Genomic DNA, 14,949 nt, shown 5'->3' with positions numbered 1-14,949 from the left:
GAAACGAAATAATAAAAAGATTTGTCAGGACAAGCAGACCAACTCTTCTTCACTATCTACTCGGGCCCTTCCTGTAGGCTAAATCCTGTAGACAGTTTGGCTGGTTTTCTCTGCTTCCACAACCCGACTACTTTGCTCCTTCCCACTAGAGTCCTACAAAGCTGGCCTGTACTCACCACCAGCCCGCCGACGTTTTCCCAGCCTGCCTAAGCACTTACCTGAGGCCGGGAAGGTCAGAAGCTCCTTTTCATCGGAGCGGTTCTGGACACGGCGCAGTTTCAGGTCTAACCTCCCGAACAGCGAGTCCAGGACATTCGGGTTATGATTCCGATCTTTCAGCCCTTGTCCTGGGTTTCTGTCAGGATGACCTTGAGGCTGCTGGGCCTCATGGCCTCCTGCATCCTGCTGACCAATCATGCAAGATGGCATATGCGGGCTCTGCAGTGGGACTTGAAGTTTCAGTGGGTGCAGCATCAGGGGAACCTGTCCGACTACGTCCAGATCTCGGAGAACAATTGCAGTGGTGGCTCACGAACCAGCATTGGGTCAGCGGCAGATTCCTCTCGTCCCCAATCGGAGCGCACAGTGGTGAAGGATGCGTCTCTCCTAGGATGGGGCAGCCACATGGGAGAGGCGGAGATCAGAGGCCTCTGGTCTCCGGCGGAGTCCAGGCTCCATATCAACCTTCTGGAGCTCCGGGCGATCTGACTTGCACTGAAGGCATTCCTTCCCTCTGTCAAGGGGAGTGTAGTGCAGGTATTCACAGACAACACCACGGCCATGTGGTATTGCAACAAGCAGGGCAGGGTGGGGTCGTAAACCCTATGTCAAGAGGCTCTTTGTCTCTGAACATGTCCGGAACGTCAAGGCATTTCCTTGATGGTTCAACACTTGGCCGGACACACGAACGCGAAAGGCGGCCCAGCAGGGACCATACGAGGGGTGTTGAACAGGAGCCATACGGCCCTGTGGTTTTTATTATTACGCAAACAATACTATTGTGAAGAGGACACAGTGAGAGAAGTCCAGGCCTTAACAAATAAAATATCGCCAAGCAAATGAATGTTACTAACTACCATATAGGGTAATGCAACATTTAAAAGGATTACATTCACTATATGAAGAAGATACGAATTCAAAAATAAATGATTGTGGAGATCAAGAACGTTTTTGAATAGCTTCGAAGAGATTTTTAGGTTGATATGAACCAAAACGAGTGAGTTTAATGTGAACAACAGAAGGCAAGATTTAATAATAGGATTGACTTACTGGCTATCCAATCAAGAGAACGAACATTAAAGAAAGAGTGGAAGGAACTTATGATCTGTCCTGAAGATGGTGGGAGTAAACATTTAGCCCCACCGAAACGCGTCCACGCTAACACAAATTGTTAAATCTGGGACAGCACAATTATCATAATAACTAATTGGTGTTTTATGTATTGTCACTAGTCAGTCACAGGTTAACTTGTAAAAGGCATATGGTTATCGCCTGGTAATAGCTTTTTCCTTCCGTCCAATATACCACTTTAGTGGTTCATCATTTTCTATTATGTGCAGACATTGGTTGATGTCTTTTTAATATGTGATTCTTGTTTTATAATTAATTTATACCTTTGTATATGTTTTTTAAAAATAAACTTTTGTACAATCTGCATAGGATACCTTTTTGGAGTTGTTCCAGAGTATGAATGTTGAATGTTTAGAATGAGTAATTGTTTCTTCTATTAGTCCAGAGGGTAAAATATTCTTACTAATACTGTAACTGGTGCTCTGACCCTTTTTGGATTATAAGAGCCCCTCTCCTTGGTTTACAAGGTTCTTTGAACGCCAGGGTGGACAAACTCAGCCGCAGGTGCATGATGGATCACGAATGGCGTCTTCACTCGTAGGTGGCACAAGGTCTCTTTCAACAGTGGGGAGAGCCTTGGTTAGATCTATTTGCAACCGAAGAGAACGCGCAATGTCATCAGTTCTGCGCTTTGGAATATCCAAGGCGGCACTCGCTCGCTGACGCTTTTCGACACGCGTGGAGTTGCGGTCTATTGTGCGCCTTACTGCCTATACCACTTCTACCCAGAGTGCTGAAGAAGTTCAGGCGCGACCGGGCCCAAGTTGTTCTTGTGGCCCCAGACTGGGCTAGAAGAGCTTAGTATCTCGAGCTACTCAGTATGAGTGTAGATCCCCCGATCCGTGTGCCTCTTCGGAAGGATCTTCTGTCGCAGCAGCAGGGGACGATCCTCCAACCGAACCTGTCCAGCCTCCACCTACATGTGTGGAGATTGAGCGGGGACAGCTGATTCCATTTGACATACCTCCTGAAGTCTGTGATAGCATTCTGGGAGCCAGGCGTCCCTCCACTAAATCGGTATACGCCTGCAGGTGAAACAAATTTGTGGTATGGTGCACAGCTAAGGCTGTAGATCCCCTTCTTGCCCCTCTTTCAGAAGTTATTTTGTTACTTCTTTCTCTGGCCCAGCAGGGGTCTGCTCTGGGCACTATTAAGGGCTACCTTTCTGCGATTTCAGCCTTTCTCAGGCTTCCTGATCAGCCCTCTCTTTTTGGTCCCTGTTGTTAATAGATTTCTTAAAGTCATTACTCACCTTTTTCCTCCTATTCCATTTGTAATGCCACAGTGGGACTTGAATCTGGTTCTTATCTGATGTGCGCTCATTTTGAGCCGCTTCACAACTGTCCTCTTCGTTTATTGACTTTGAAGACTGCTTGCTTGGTAGCCATCACCTCTGCTAGGCGCTTGAGTGAGCTCCAGGCTCTTTCCTGTAAGCCTCCTTTTCTGTCCATCCGGACAAGGTTGTGCTTCGCACTTGTCCTTCCTTCTTGCCAAAGGTTGTTACTGCCTTCCACATCGAGTAAACTATCATCTTGCCCACTTTCTTTCGCCTCCGCACCCTTCCAGAGAGGAAGAGAGGCTACATCGTCTGGACCCAAAACGTGCGCTTTCATTTTACCTGAATCGCACTCAACAGTTCCGGGTGGATGACCAGCTCTTTGTTGGCTTCGTAGGCGCCAAGAAAGGTCGGCCTGTACACAAAAGGACTATCTTCCGCTGGGTCGTCTTGTGTATCAAAGCCTGTTATTCACTTGCTAAAAAGGAACCTCCAGTGGGGTTGCATGCCCATTCTACCAGGGCAACGGCAGCTACTACTGCATTGGGACGTGTTGTCTATCTGCAAGACATCTGTTAGGCAGCCACGTGGGCCTCTCTGCACATTTTTACCAAGCATTATGGCCTTGATAGTCCAGTCCGGAGAAACGGCTTCTTTGGCCGTTCTGTTCTCCGTGACTTGGTGTGATCTTAGTTCGCAGGCTCACCACCGGGGTTGGTATTGCTGGGGTATCTGTTCTAAGGTAAGGAATCTGTCACTAACATGTTTCTTTCGGATGAACAAGTTACTTACCCACCCATCCTCCCCGTTCTGCGAACTGATTTCTAGGGTTAAGGTCATCCCTTTTAGGGCCCTAGTTTTAATACATCAGTGGTCAATATCTTGCATGGCTCTGCGTTCCTGGCGCGAAGAGTCGGGTACAGAACTGACGTCAGCACGCGTGGGCGCTTCTAAGAGGCTCCAGCGACGTCATCTTGGCGACTACGACGACAGCGACGTACGCGGAGCTGCACAACGATGCCTACCGACGCGCAGGGATACTGATGACGAAAACTTCGGATCCAGTCTGACGTCTGGGGGTAATTCTAAGGTAAGAAATCTATCACTAACATGTTTCTTACAGAAATATCGTTACCGAAGGTAAGTAACTTGTTCGATAGTACGTTGTGAGTGGAATAGGGGAAAATCATTAAAGAAAATAGTGCTCACAAACTATATAAAGCAGACTGTGTAACAACACAAGTAAAACGTCCAGCCCTTATGAGAGGTTACAAATGCTAACAAGGGCAATACCAAGTAGGGACTACAAAGCCTATTTATGTATCAAAAGCAGCAATTTAGAACGGACAGTAACAAGAGCCAATTGAAAAGATGGCCGGAAAATGGGTGTAGCTTAAAGTCCGTAACTGAACACAGCATGCGTCACACAGCAGCGCCACCCAGGCTTGACCCAAAAACCTTCTCCATGCATGATGAATTTTTATTCCGTACATTTACTGATATGACTGTTGAGACTGCATATAGGCACAAGCCCTTTAAGAACATGATATCTAATTTTCACCTTCGTTCAGTCTAAATTGAAGGTTCTATACAGAAGCTCATATAGTATATTTGACAAAATCCAGGATGCTCAATTTTGTTTCAATGGGTTCAAAAAGAGTTGCTCATGTGAGAGGCTGTGGTTAAATCTCATGGGTCCATGTTGGGTTTTGGGAGTTTTCATGAGTAATGTTCATTGAAAGAATTGTATTAAATATTGGTATTTGGGTATTTAGTTAGATGGTAACGCTAAGGCAATTTCAGGGTAATTCTCAGGTGGTAGCCCTGGTTGGCCAGATAAAGGGTAATTTCCCACAGTGTGTCGGGATCTGGGGCTATACTGTCTGCTGGGGCTGAAGAGCCTCGACACTTTGTCATGGTGCCAGTATTCTTGGTTCAGTGGAGAGGAACTGATGGCTAGTACTTGGGTGGGTTACCTACTACATCACCAGCGTGGGTTGGAGGGGTGGGTAGAAAGTGCAAGGGGGTTGTTGCTGTGTGAAAATGAGGAGACTTACTAGTATTAGATTGCAAAACTCAGCTATTCGCATTATTGTCATTTTTTTATTACAAGCAACAAGTTGAGAGTACCATGGTTACTTTGGAAACTTTTTTACATTAGAACACTTTATAGATTTTTTTGACTTTTTATTTTAATGGCTTTGCAGTCATGAATTACTATATTGTTACTATTGTTAACATATTTAGTTTAATTGTATATGTAAGCATAAGGTATTTTCACAAGTTCTATTGGGCCAAAAGAATGCTTTAATTCACTATTTGGAAGCTGATTTGATAATATTTTAATCTGAGCTGTATTTAAGCCACCACAGATACTCTTATGTGTGACAGTTTTTTTTGCTTCAATGCTAATGGCTTAAACAATACTCGCAAAGCGTATGCGATTGAATCAAGGATATTGACTCACTACCCTTCGATTATTCTGTTTCAGGAAACACATATCCTCAGATCCAAATTAAATCATTTTAAAATGTTTAAAACCTGGCCTAGTTTTAAATGTTTTTCATCATCAGTAGCCACACACAGTGGAGTGGTGGTTACCTCAAAGAACATCCCAATACAGGTACACTTGTGGCAAAATGACAAAGCTGGCCTGTGGTGCTTGGTTCACTGTACTGTTGCTTCTGCCTGTCTTACCTTAATCAGTGTATACGCCCCGGGTGAAGACAATCCAGACGCCCTCTGCTTTATTTTTACCATTCAAATATATCGTATACTGTGGAGATAATTATAGGTGGCAAATTATTATATATTTTTGATTTTTAAAGAATCCTAACATAGACACTAATGTCCTAACCTAGAGTTCAGCTGACCAGTTAACGTGGTCGCAAACGTGATGGGAATCCCATCTGCCGAGTTACAAGTTCACTATACCCAATGGCACTTGCAATACGGCGGACGGAATATCTGTCATGTTTGTGACAAGAAATTTCCAGCTGAACTTAAATTAGGCCCTCAAGAACTGGGCAAAAAGCAACTAAAACCTTAAGTGGCTAGAGCAAAAGGTCAATTAAAGGCTGAGTAAAGGCTCATAGACCCATGAAGGGCTTGTTTCCCTCACAAGCTGTAATATACCTCTGTCTCCGCTAGATTTTCTTCAACCACCGTATAGATTTTTTCTGACCACTACTTCAGTTAAGTTTGTAAATATGATGGTAATACTGAATTATTTTTGGGGATTATTCGAATTACAGATCTGAGGCTTTAACAGAGATGGGGCTCCTAGAAGATCAGTCTTCAACAAAACATATTTAGAAAACGTAAGCTGGTTTAGGGAGTATAAGAAAAATGTTTCTGATTTTTTTGCCAGTTAATGTGACTCAGCCCTCCCCGGAAGTGGTTTAGGAAACTTTTGAAGCTTCTCTACGAGCGTTGTTAATAACTAAAGATATTACAATTAGGAAGTCCTAAGCAGCAGAAAAATCCGATCTTGAAGGTTAGTTTACGACCGTCTAATAAAGAGTATTCAGACTAGACACAAATGAAAACTGAATTAATTTTGAAAAAACTGGAATACACGCGCGCCAATATTATTATATCATGAATTTTGTTCCTAATTCTACATATTAGCAAAAGGTTTGAGGAAAGTTATCTTGTTGGTCGATACCTAGCGTGGCAGTCCCTTGAAAAGGCTGCCCAAAATGCTCTAAATTTTGTAAGGTGCATGAAATCTGGATAAAGTATTTTGCATAAATATTCCATGTAATACTATGTTTCCCCTGTTGGGATATTATCATTTGAATGGCACAGCAAGGACATTTCAGAAGCTGATTTACACAGCTATGTTAGTGGCATTTTCACTAATATTAAAGTGGTGGAAGACTTCATTAGTTCCATCTTTTACGGACTGGTACGATAAAATAATTCAAGTCAGACAGCGTGAAGATTTATATGGTAAACGTGTCGGTACCAGCTCAAAAGTCATAAAGAAATAGGGCACATATTTTGCTAAAGATAATGTCTAACAATAAACAATACATTTTTAGAGATGTAACATGCTTTTCTTGTTTAATGCTTTGTATATTGTTGGGATCTACAAAGATATGAGAATGCTATTTCAATTAGGAAAATTGGTTATTTTGCAAATTATTAAGAGATGTATTTTAGAATTTTGTGTAATTACATCTGTCTTGTAGATGATGCAGAGTTGTGTACCTTTTTAAAGTTATAAAGATGTTGCTGATTTTCTGAGTGATATCTAGGCACAATTGCACTTAAATTAAGTCTGCACTTCAGATTCATTATTAATTCTTGAATTGCCATTGAATTTGATCGTATTTATTGTTTCCTTTTGATTATTTTACAAATGTACTGGGTACTTATGTATGTTAACAGTTTTTGATGTAAGCTTCTGAAAGTAAAATAGAAAATGTAAACAAATACAAATAATAAAATACCTCATATATGCCTGGTCTGCAGATACAAGGACCAGAGGGAGTAGGACTAGTTGACTAAATGTGAGAAAGGTGGGTGTCAACAAGGTACCTGCTATGATTTAGTTCCAGCAATTTTAAGTGGAAAAGTAAAATGAGAACAAGTTTCATGGGCCATGTAACTGGTCATTCATTCCTGATGACTCATAAGTGTACAAGAAGAATATTTATTGGCACCGGACTAGAGGGACCTTTCAAACTAGATGTAAACTGTGTGTTCCCTTTTCTTTGGCTCACTAGATTTAGCCTTTGGAGAGATGGCATACAAACGGGTCATGATGTTATGAAGCAGTTATCTGACCTGTTTTAGTAAGGTGATTCCATGGGTAGAGCTTTGTCCATTTTAATAAAGCTGCATGTTCTGGTTAGTATATTTAGACTGAGCAGCATTCAATATTTGTTTTCACTCCTTTAGGTGGATCATGGGTTTTGTGAGCCGTAAGAAGGAGAAGTTACTGCTGAAGACAAAAATGGCTGGTACTTTCCTGCTACGCTTTAGTGAGAGCTGCAAAGATGGTGCCATCACATTTTCATGGGTAGAATTCCAGACTAACGGTAAGCATGTTTATCACTTCTCTTGGGTTTCCACGTGTTCTTGCCAGTATCTAAGGGATTCGTGGTATTCATCACAGAGCAATCTACAGTAGATTTGCATGTTTGACTCCATTTGTTTCCTGAATCAGAACTGCCTAAGTAAACTCAAGTGGTGTTTAGAAGTCTTGCCTTTCCATACGTCGGGATTCTTGTGCATCGGTAACAAGCACCTCAAGCAGTTTGCACCTGTGAAAGATGTATGTAGCTCTAGATCATATGGAATATTTAGGAATTTGGTGTTGGTCATTTCATCAAAACACAAATTTATTCATAAGAGTTTTGTGTGTGGCAAAAAAGTGTGAAGCTTTGATTGATGTATGAGAGTCGGCCACACACTGCCTCCTGGCACTTTCTACAGTTTCCCACACTGGTCACATTCACATCACCACCTTCCACATTCATCTTGTCCATATAAGCCTTCAGTTACCTATTCACTTATGGCCCCACAACCAGACCCGCCATCCTCCACTCCTTGCAAGTCTTTAATGGCCTTGTTTAGATTTATTCTTTTTTTTCTTTTGCTGGTGTATATTGGCCTTGTCAGCTCCTTCCTACTAACTTAGCCGTTGATAGGCCCCATCCACAAACCTGGTTACCTCTTCTTTCTTTACATAGCCCATAATGGCTCCAGCTAAGTTTTCCACTTTCTCCACATTTTCCTGCATGCCCTTTCACCATTCCCACCGACATTCACCCCTGATAACCATGTGATTTCCACTGCCTGGTCATTGAGAATTAAAGGAAACAGTATGTGGTTTGTACAAAGCACAACTGTAGAAAGTAGAGACCCCGCACCAGGACATGCTCTCAAATGAGCTTCTTGGTCACTCTTCAGTAAAGAGGAGCATTAGTCTAGACTGGGCCTATGCTGTACATGTTCTATGTGTACGTTGAAAGCTTGCAGTAATGCTGTGTTCAGTATACCTTTTCTGCATGTACGAGTAGCTTACTCTAGTTCTGCTGTAGATGTGGTATTTTGGCTGATCTGAGCTTGCACTACTGATGTTCTTGTAGTACTTCTTATCTTTCTGTGTGAGTGAATGCTTTATTTTTTTTGCAGTAGTCCCGTCTGTGCTTAAGTGAAGCTGTGTTACAATACTGTGTTTGCAACGTGTGTAATTGTAGGTCACACTCAACATATTATCCTTTCAGCTAGTGTTGTGTTTGAAACATTGCAGCTTGTTTACTTCAAAGATTTAGTTTGGGGTTCAGAAATGACTTGTGATCATGTTGCGCAAACCCACAATGCATCAGCTAACAGGCTCCACCTGATCAAATCAAGAGAATAGATATTACCAAATAATGTCTACTATATGTCTGCCATGAAAAGACTTGAAATCTATGAAAACTAACCCACGAATCCTACATACTCATCATCGAAGTCTTAAGTTAAGGACTCGTAATAAGAGTGTGGGTTGGAAAAAAATAATTTTTGAAATAAATCATCAATAAATTGCAAAGTTAGCAGAACCTGATCGGCATAGGGTTTGGAATCTGTGGGCTCTTCGAGATCACAATGAATAAAACTGTTTGACATGTCTGTGTTTCTGTAACCAGTGTATTTGTAGGTGGATTTACTACGCCGATATGGCGATGAAAGTTGGGGACAATATAGCTTCAGAGTTTGAGAATGTTGATGAGTACCTGCATTCCTTGTGAAATTCAAAACCAGTACTGTATAGCTCCTTTTTTGTAAGGTGTGTGGTCTGAACACAATTTCATTACATGACCAAACCAAAAACCAGTGGGATTCTGCAGCAAGTTAAAAAGCAAGTGATCTCTCCATGCCTGGGTGAGGCAGAACACAAGACATGACCTACAGTCTAAGGGGGGTCATTAGGATGCCGGGCGGACATCCTTTCGTGGAACGGGACCGCCCGCCATTGGTGCGGGATCCCATTGGTGACATTAGGATGCACCCATCACACTGGCGTCCTCCATTCTTGACGTTGCGGCGGGTGGTGCTCTCAGCACCGCCCACCGCAATGCCAAGAAGGCATGTCGTGCACTTCCGCGCGGTGCCTGCCATGTTGTGCATGGAACTATAGGGGCCGGACCCAAAACTAGGCGGCGAAATATGCACTAGATATGAATGTTAGCAGCCCTACATGCCAAGAACAGATGCATACTGGTAAGTAGCATATTCAGTACCCCCCATGTGCACCCCCCAGAATCCCTGGGGGCCCGCTACGGCCCCCCAATGGGGAAAAACACCTGCCTTTCCGTGGCAGAACTGCAGGGTACCCCCCGTCATGGTAATGTGGCGGGGGAATTCTTCTGCGGGCAGTGTTTTTTTGCAGGCGGATCGCCACCACCAAGCGGGCGGTGACGATCCGCCCGATACCTTAATGAGCCCCTAAGTCTCTGCTCTGGTAAACTGAGTGGACCTGCCTCAAAGCATGAGGTGATTCAGCCCCAAAATATCTTCAACACCAAAGGAAGATGGGTCTCCGAAGACTGCTTCTGAAGACACTCCATCTTTGTAGCCTGATGCAAGACCACCCAAATTTGGACACTGAACCACGATACACTGACACCTGAAGATTGCCATAACTTGACAAAACATAGTGTTCGAGGCATATGGGCTGCAGATGGTACATTTATGAATAGATCGCCATCTGGTGTTGGGCTCGGATGATTGCACTTGTTTTTCTCTTGGAGAAGTCTTTTGTCGTCACGAGACCGATGACTCCTCCTTTGGGTGCTAGTGCGCATGGGCATCGGCTCCATCCTTAGATTGTTTTTTTCCGCCATCGGGTTCGGATGAGGATCGAAGCGCTCTGGATCGACTTCGACAAAAAAAGTTATATTTCGGCGCGTATTCCCTTTTCAATTCGACGGTATTGTTATCGAGCGTGAGTACATTTCCATTTCGGCGCGCTTCGACGTCAACAACAAGATTTCCAACTTCTACGTCGACGAGACCGGGAGGCCCATCTCGACGTAGTCCAGCCCGGAGTCCATGGAAAGGACTCCATTCAAAAAATGTCCAACGTGTGGTGCTAAGTTCCCACACAAGGACCTCCACGAGGTGTGCAACCTCTGCTTATCCCCTGAACACGAATCCAGGGTCTGTGAAGCCTGCGCAGCATTCTCCTCCAAGTCGACGATTAGAAACCGTCGAGCCCGAAGACACGAGGCGTCGAGAATGCAGTCAGAGCCAATCCCGGAGCTGTTCGAAGCCCAGCACCTCGAAGAGGAAGAAGAAGATGAGGACGAGTCGGGGTCGGAAGCGGACGAGTCTGACGTCGAGGAACCTTCTCTATGGCATGCTTTTGTAGTAGTGATAGTACTTCCTGTTTTAACAGCGTTAGGTGATCTTGACTCATTGGACGCTGTTTGGGGGGGATGTTTGGTGGGGTAGCTGTGAGTTCCAGGCAATAACCATGTTGGATAATTTGTCGCACCCACCTGTCTGATGTGATGTTTTCCCAGACAGGTAGGAACTGCGATAGTCGTCCCCCGACCGGTGTTATATGGTCTAGGGGGAGCTGTATGAAGTCACTGTTTTGGGGTTGGAGAGTTGCGGGTGTTGTTGTTTCCGCGACCTCTACCCTTGTTGTTGTTACCTCTGTAACTTCATCTGATTAGACATGCAACGCAGCGTGGATACCAGCCTGTAAAGGTTATTATTATCATTCAGTCCACTCACCTAAAGCAATAATCTCTGCACTTATTAATTTCCGTATTGGTATAGAAGCGAGTAAGGACCACTATAAGCGAAAAAATCATAAATTGCAAAAACTATTAAAAATATCTTTCCTTTTACATATATCCAATAATACATAGACAACATGTCCCATATTTGACCCCTTACCTTAAAGGTGAGTCAAAAAGACGCTTATCGCTTATTCCAACATCTTTTCCACGGAACAATATTAGTCTCCTGTTTGAACAAATATAACTACTTATTACAAAACCACATCTACAATGTACCACAATTAATTAGACATACCACTGGCATTCGTTTTATATATAGTCAAGTAACTTTTGATTACCAACCTCAAGATACCCTGCTCAATATTTTGGATAACCAATCTTGAGTATGTCATAAGAAATCCAAACATGCATACCCCTCGTGTTTGCGATTTCTAGTTGCTTTTATTTAAATGCTAAGCCCTCTAACAAATGTGGTATTATTTTTAATTGTATTTGTATTGTGCTCAGATTGCGATAAGTGCCCCAATTATATTTATTTATGGGCATATCTGAGCATTAAGGTAAAGCCACATTCGGATAACTGTCTAAAATATGCAATGCCCTTACCGTCAGTATCTAGCAGCCTCTCGCCCGCGGAATCTGTGAATCGTTCGGCGTTCTACTTCGCCGCCATACTATATGTGTAAAACTGAAGACGGACAATTCCAACACGGCGCTACCCAGTCCCGCGGGCGCCATCTTGGAGTAGGTAATGCATTCCAAACGGAAACCAAATAAAGTTAGGTATACAAAAAGGGACTAGTGCCCGATCAAAAGGTTAAAAGGACTATACGCTGCAAAACCAGCCATTATATGTCATTACTCTAAAAGCTATCAGTATAATCAAAACCATACCTTCTACCGCATTTGGTCTCATTATTTATTATTCATGCTGCCTGCATGCCCACAGTGAACTCTTGGTATGAGCAGAGATTTCAAAGCAAAAACTTAAACATAATGAAAAATTAAAAAATAAAATGAAATATAAGAAGTGAATATGAATATATAGTGCAAAATACAAAAACATGAATATGAAACATCTAAGACAATCTGTATATATTTACAATCTTAAATCTGATACGTTTTAGCACAGGGACAGGAAAAATTCTAAACCAGTTAGTTCATGCCCTCAAATATCCCAAACAGCTTGAGGCTAGAAACTTATTGTGTACATTTACATAGAGCAACAATTGGTTTGAGTAACTCGCTTTTTTTCACATTATTTAAGTTGCTTTATGAAAAACATATAATATTTCCGGCATGAGTGTAATATGTAACCTGACACCCAATCACATCTGAATCCAGAAAAAGTAACCCAGAATAGGAAGTACAATTTAACATCCCAAAAAATATTGTAATTCCGAATCAATATTAATCCCTTGTTCAACCGCACGCAATTTCAGAATCCATCTGGCCTCACATTGGCGAACTTTGAGCTCCCTATTTCCACCCCGTTTGTCACATGAGACATGTTCTATGCCATGAAATGTAAATGACAGATGTCCTCTCTGACTTGGACAGCTATTAGCATGGTTAGCTAGTGGATATCTGAGGTCCAATTTTTTGAGGGACCTGAAATGTTCCGCAATTCTGTCCTTTATGCACCTAATTGTACTACCCACATAAATCTTTTGGCACTTACATCTGATCGCATAAACAACGTACTTAGTGCTGCGATCAATATGTTGAAAGATCTTATACTTAGCTAACACATTGTATTGAAACTCCTTAATACCATTTTCAGCATATTTACACATACTGCAGTGCCCACATTTGAAAGAACCCACATTGTGGGTATGAAGCCATGTAGGTCCTTTATTCTCAGATTTTGGGTAACTAGAGCTAATCATACTGCGGATCGTTATACCTCTTCTGTATGAGATGCTAGGTTTATTCTTCTCATACGTATTTAAGCTTGGATCAGACTTCAACAGGTGCCAATGTTTGTTTAGGATGCCATGAATTTTATGGGACCAGGGATGGTAATTCGTTACCAATCTGATAACATCATGTTTTTTCTTTTTACTTTTTGGTGTCAGTGTTTCATTCCTGCTTAATTTTAATGATCTTTTTTTGGTTGCACAAATAGTATCATTACAGTATCCTCTCTCTTGAAAGCGTGCCTCCATATCCTCAATACAACTGTGGAAATCCTCGTCCCTACTGTTATTTCTCCGGGCTCTATACATTTCCCCATACGGGATGGCATCAATCTGTACATCTGAAAGAAACAGGTTAGTATTAGATTCCTTACCTTAGAATATCCCCAGGCGTCAGTCTGGATCCGGAAACTTTTGCGTAGCAGTACCCCTGCGCGTCGGTAGGCGTCGTCTGCAGGCGTCCCCTGCGGCTCCGCGTCGTCGGCGTCGTGCGCCGTGATGACGTCGCTGGAGTATATAGACGCCGCCTCCGCGCGCTGACGTCAGTTCTTCTTTTTTCCGCGCCAGTTAGCGCAGATCCGAAGAGCAGTACTCCGGTCTTTTGACCAAAAGTTTATTGTTAATTACTTAATCTTCTACGGTGCCGGTAGGATGCCCGGTTTCAAGGGTTGCGACGAGTGCGACCGCCTGATGTCGGTCACCGACCACCATCGACTCTGCCTCCGGTGTCTGGGCGCGGACCACGACGTGGAGTCCTGCGTCGACTGTCGGGCCTTGACTGGTAAAGCTAGGCGGGAGCGGTCCCGCAAGCTTCTCGAGCTCCGTGTGTCGGCCCCGCGTCGAGAGCGGTCCCGGTCCGGTCGGAGGTCGAGGGAGCGGTCGAAGGAACGATCGCGGAGCCGCCATGAGCGCTCCGGGAGTCGCCACCATTCCTCCGGTTCGTCAGGTAAGCGTAAGAGGTCGGGGCGTCGTCATCGTACCCCCGACTCCCCCCGACATGCGGCCGGGGGCTCGGGTGGCCCCACCCCCGCGGCCCCGCGTGGGTTGCCGACGCCGTCTGACCCATACCCGTCGGTCCCTGGGGAAGGCGCGTCGCGTGAGGAGATCGAGGCCTTCCTCATCGCTATGAGGGCGAGGTCTCCTCCGGCGGGGCCTGCGGGCCCGTCGGTCCCGTCTGGGGGCCCGAGCGGTTCGGGTGCTCCTGCCTCGACGCCGCCGGTGGCTCCGGCCTCGGCGCCGCTGGGCCCCTCAGGTTCGTCGCCGGCTGGTCTACCGGCCTCTCCGGCGTCGGTTCCTTTGGGCCTCCCCGTGGTACCGCCTCCGCGCGGTGCAGCGACTCCGCCGTCGGTTCCGGCCGGCGTCGGGTCCCCGGCGCCGACGCCACGCGGCGCCACCCCCATTCCCCCTCTGACTCCTGACGCGGAGTCGGACCGGCGTCGTCCGACGCCGGATCCGGCGCCGATGGGGCCCATTGACCCCGAGGTCTATATCGTCGATCCAGAATACGGCGATGAGGACGAGTATGGAGAGGGTTGGGAGGGGTCTGAGGACCCTTTATCCCGTGCCTGCCAGTATGATGTGGACTGGGTAGGTGATCTGGGTGATGCCAGCGGTCTGGACGAGTCGCCCAACCCTGGGTTTGTCTCCCCGACCCCTG

At 44.6% G+C, this 14,949-nt stretch overlaps 1 protein-coding gene across 10 annotated transcripts in view; it reads left to right on the top strand.

Annotated features, from left to right (window-relative positions):
- Window positions 1-14,949, top strand: part of STAT2 (signal transducer and activator of transcription 2) — a 1,031,780-nt gene that overhangs the window by 588,498 nt on the left and 428,333 nt on the right. For all 10 annotated transcript variants that reach the window (XM_078689090.1, XM_078689088.1, XM_078689089.1 and 7 more), the window contains one exon: window positions 7,535-7,674. In XM_078689090.1, the coding sequence (XP_078545216.1) occupies window positions 7,535-7,674 (140 nt within the window). The remainder of the gene's footprint in view (window positions 1-7,534; window positions 7,675-14,949) is intronic.

The sequence above is a fragment of the Lissotriton helveticus genome, chromosome 1_1 (genome assembly GCF_964261635.1).
Source record: "Lissotriton helveticus chromosome 1_1, aLisHel1.1, whole genome shotgun sequence".
In the NCBI taxonomy this organism is placed as follows: domain Eukaryota; kingdom Metazoa; phylum Chordata; class Amphibia; order Caudata; family Salamandridae; genus Lissotriton; species Lissotriton helveticus.
The sequence above is the reverse complement of the archived record's forward strand: the minus strand, read 5'-3'. Positions and strand labels throughout refer to the sequence as shown.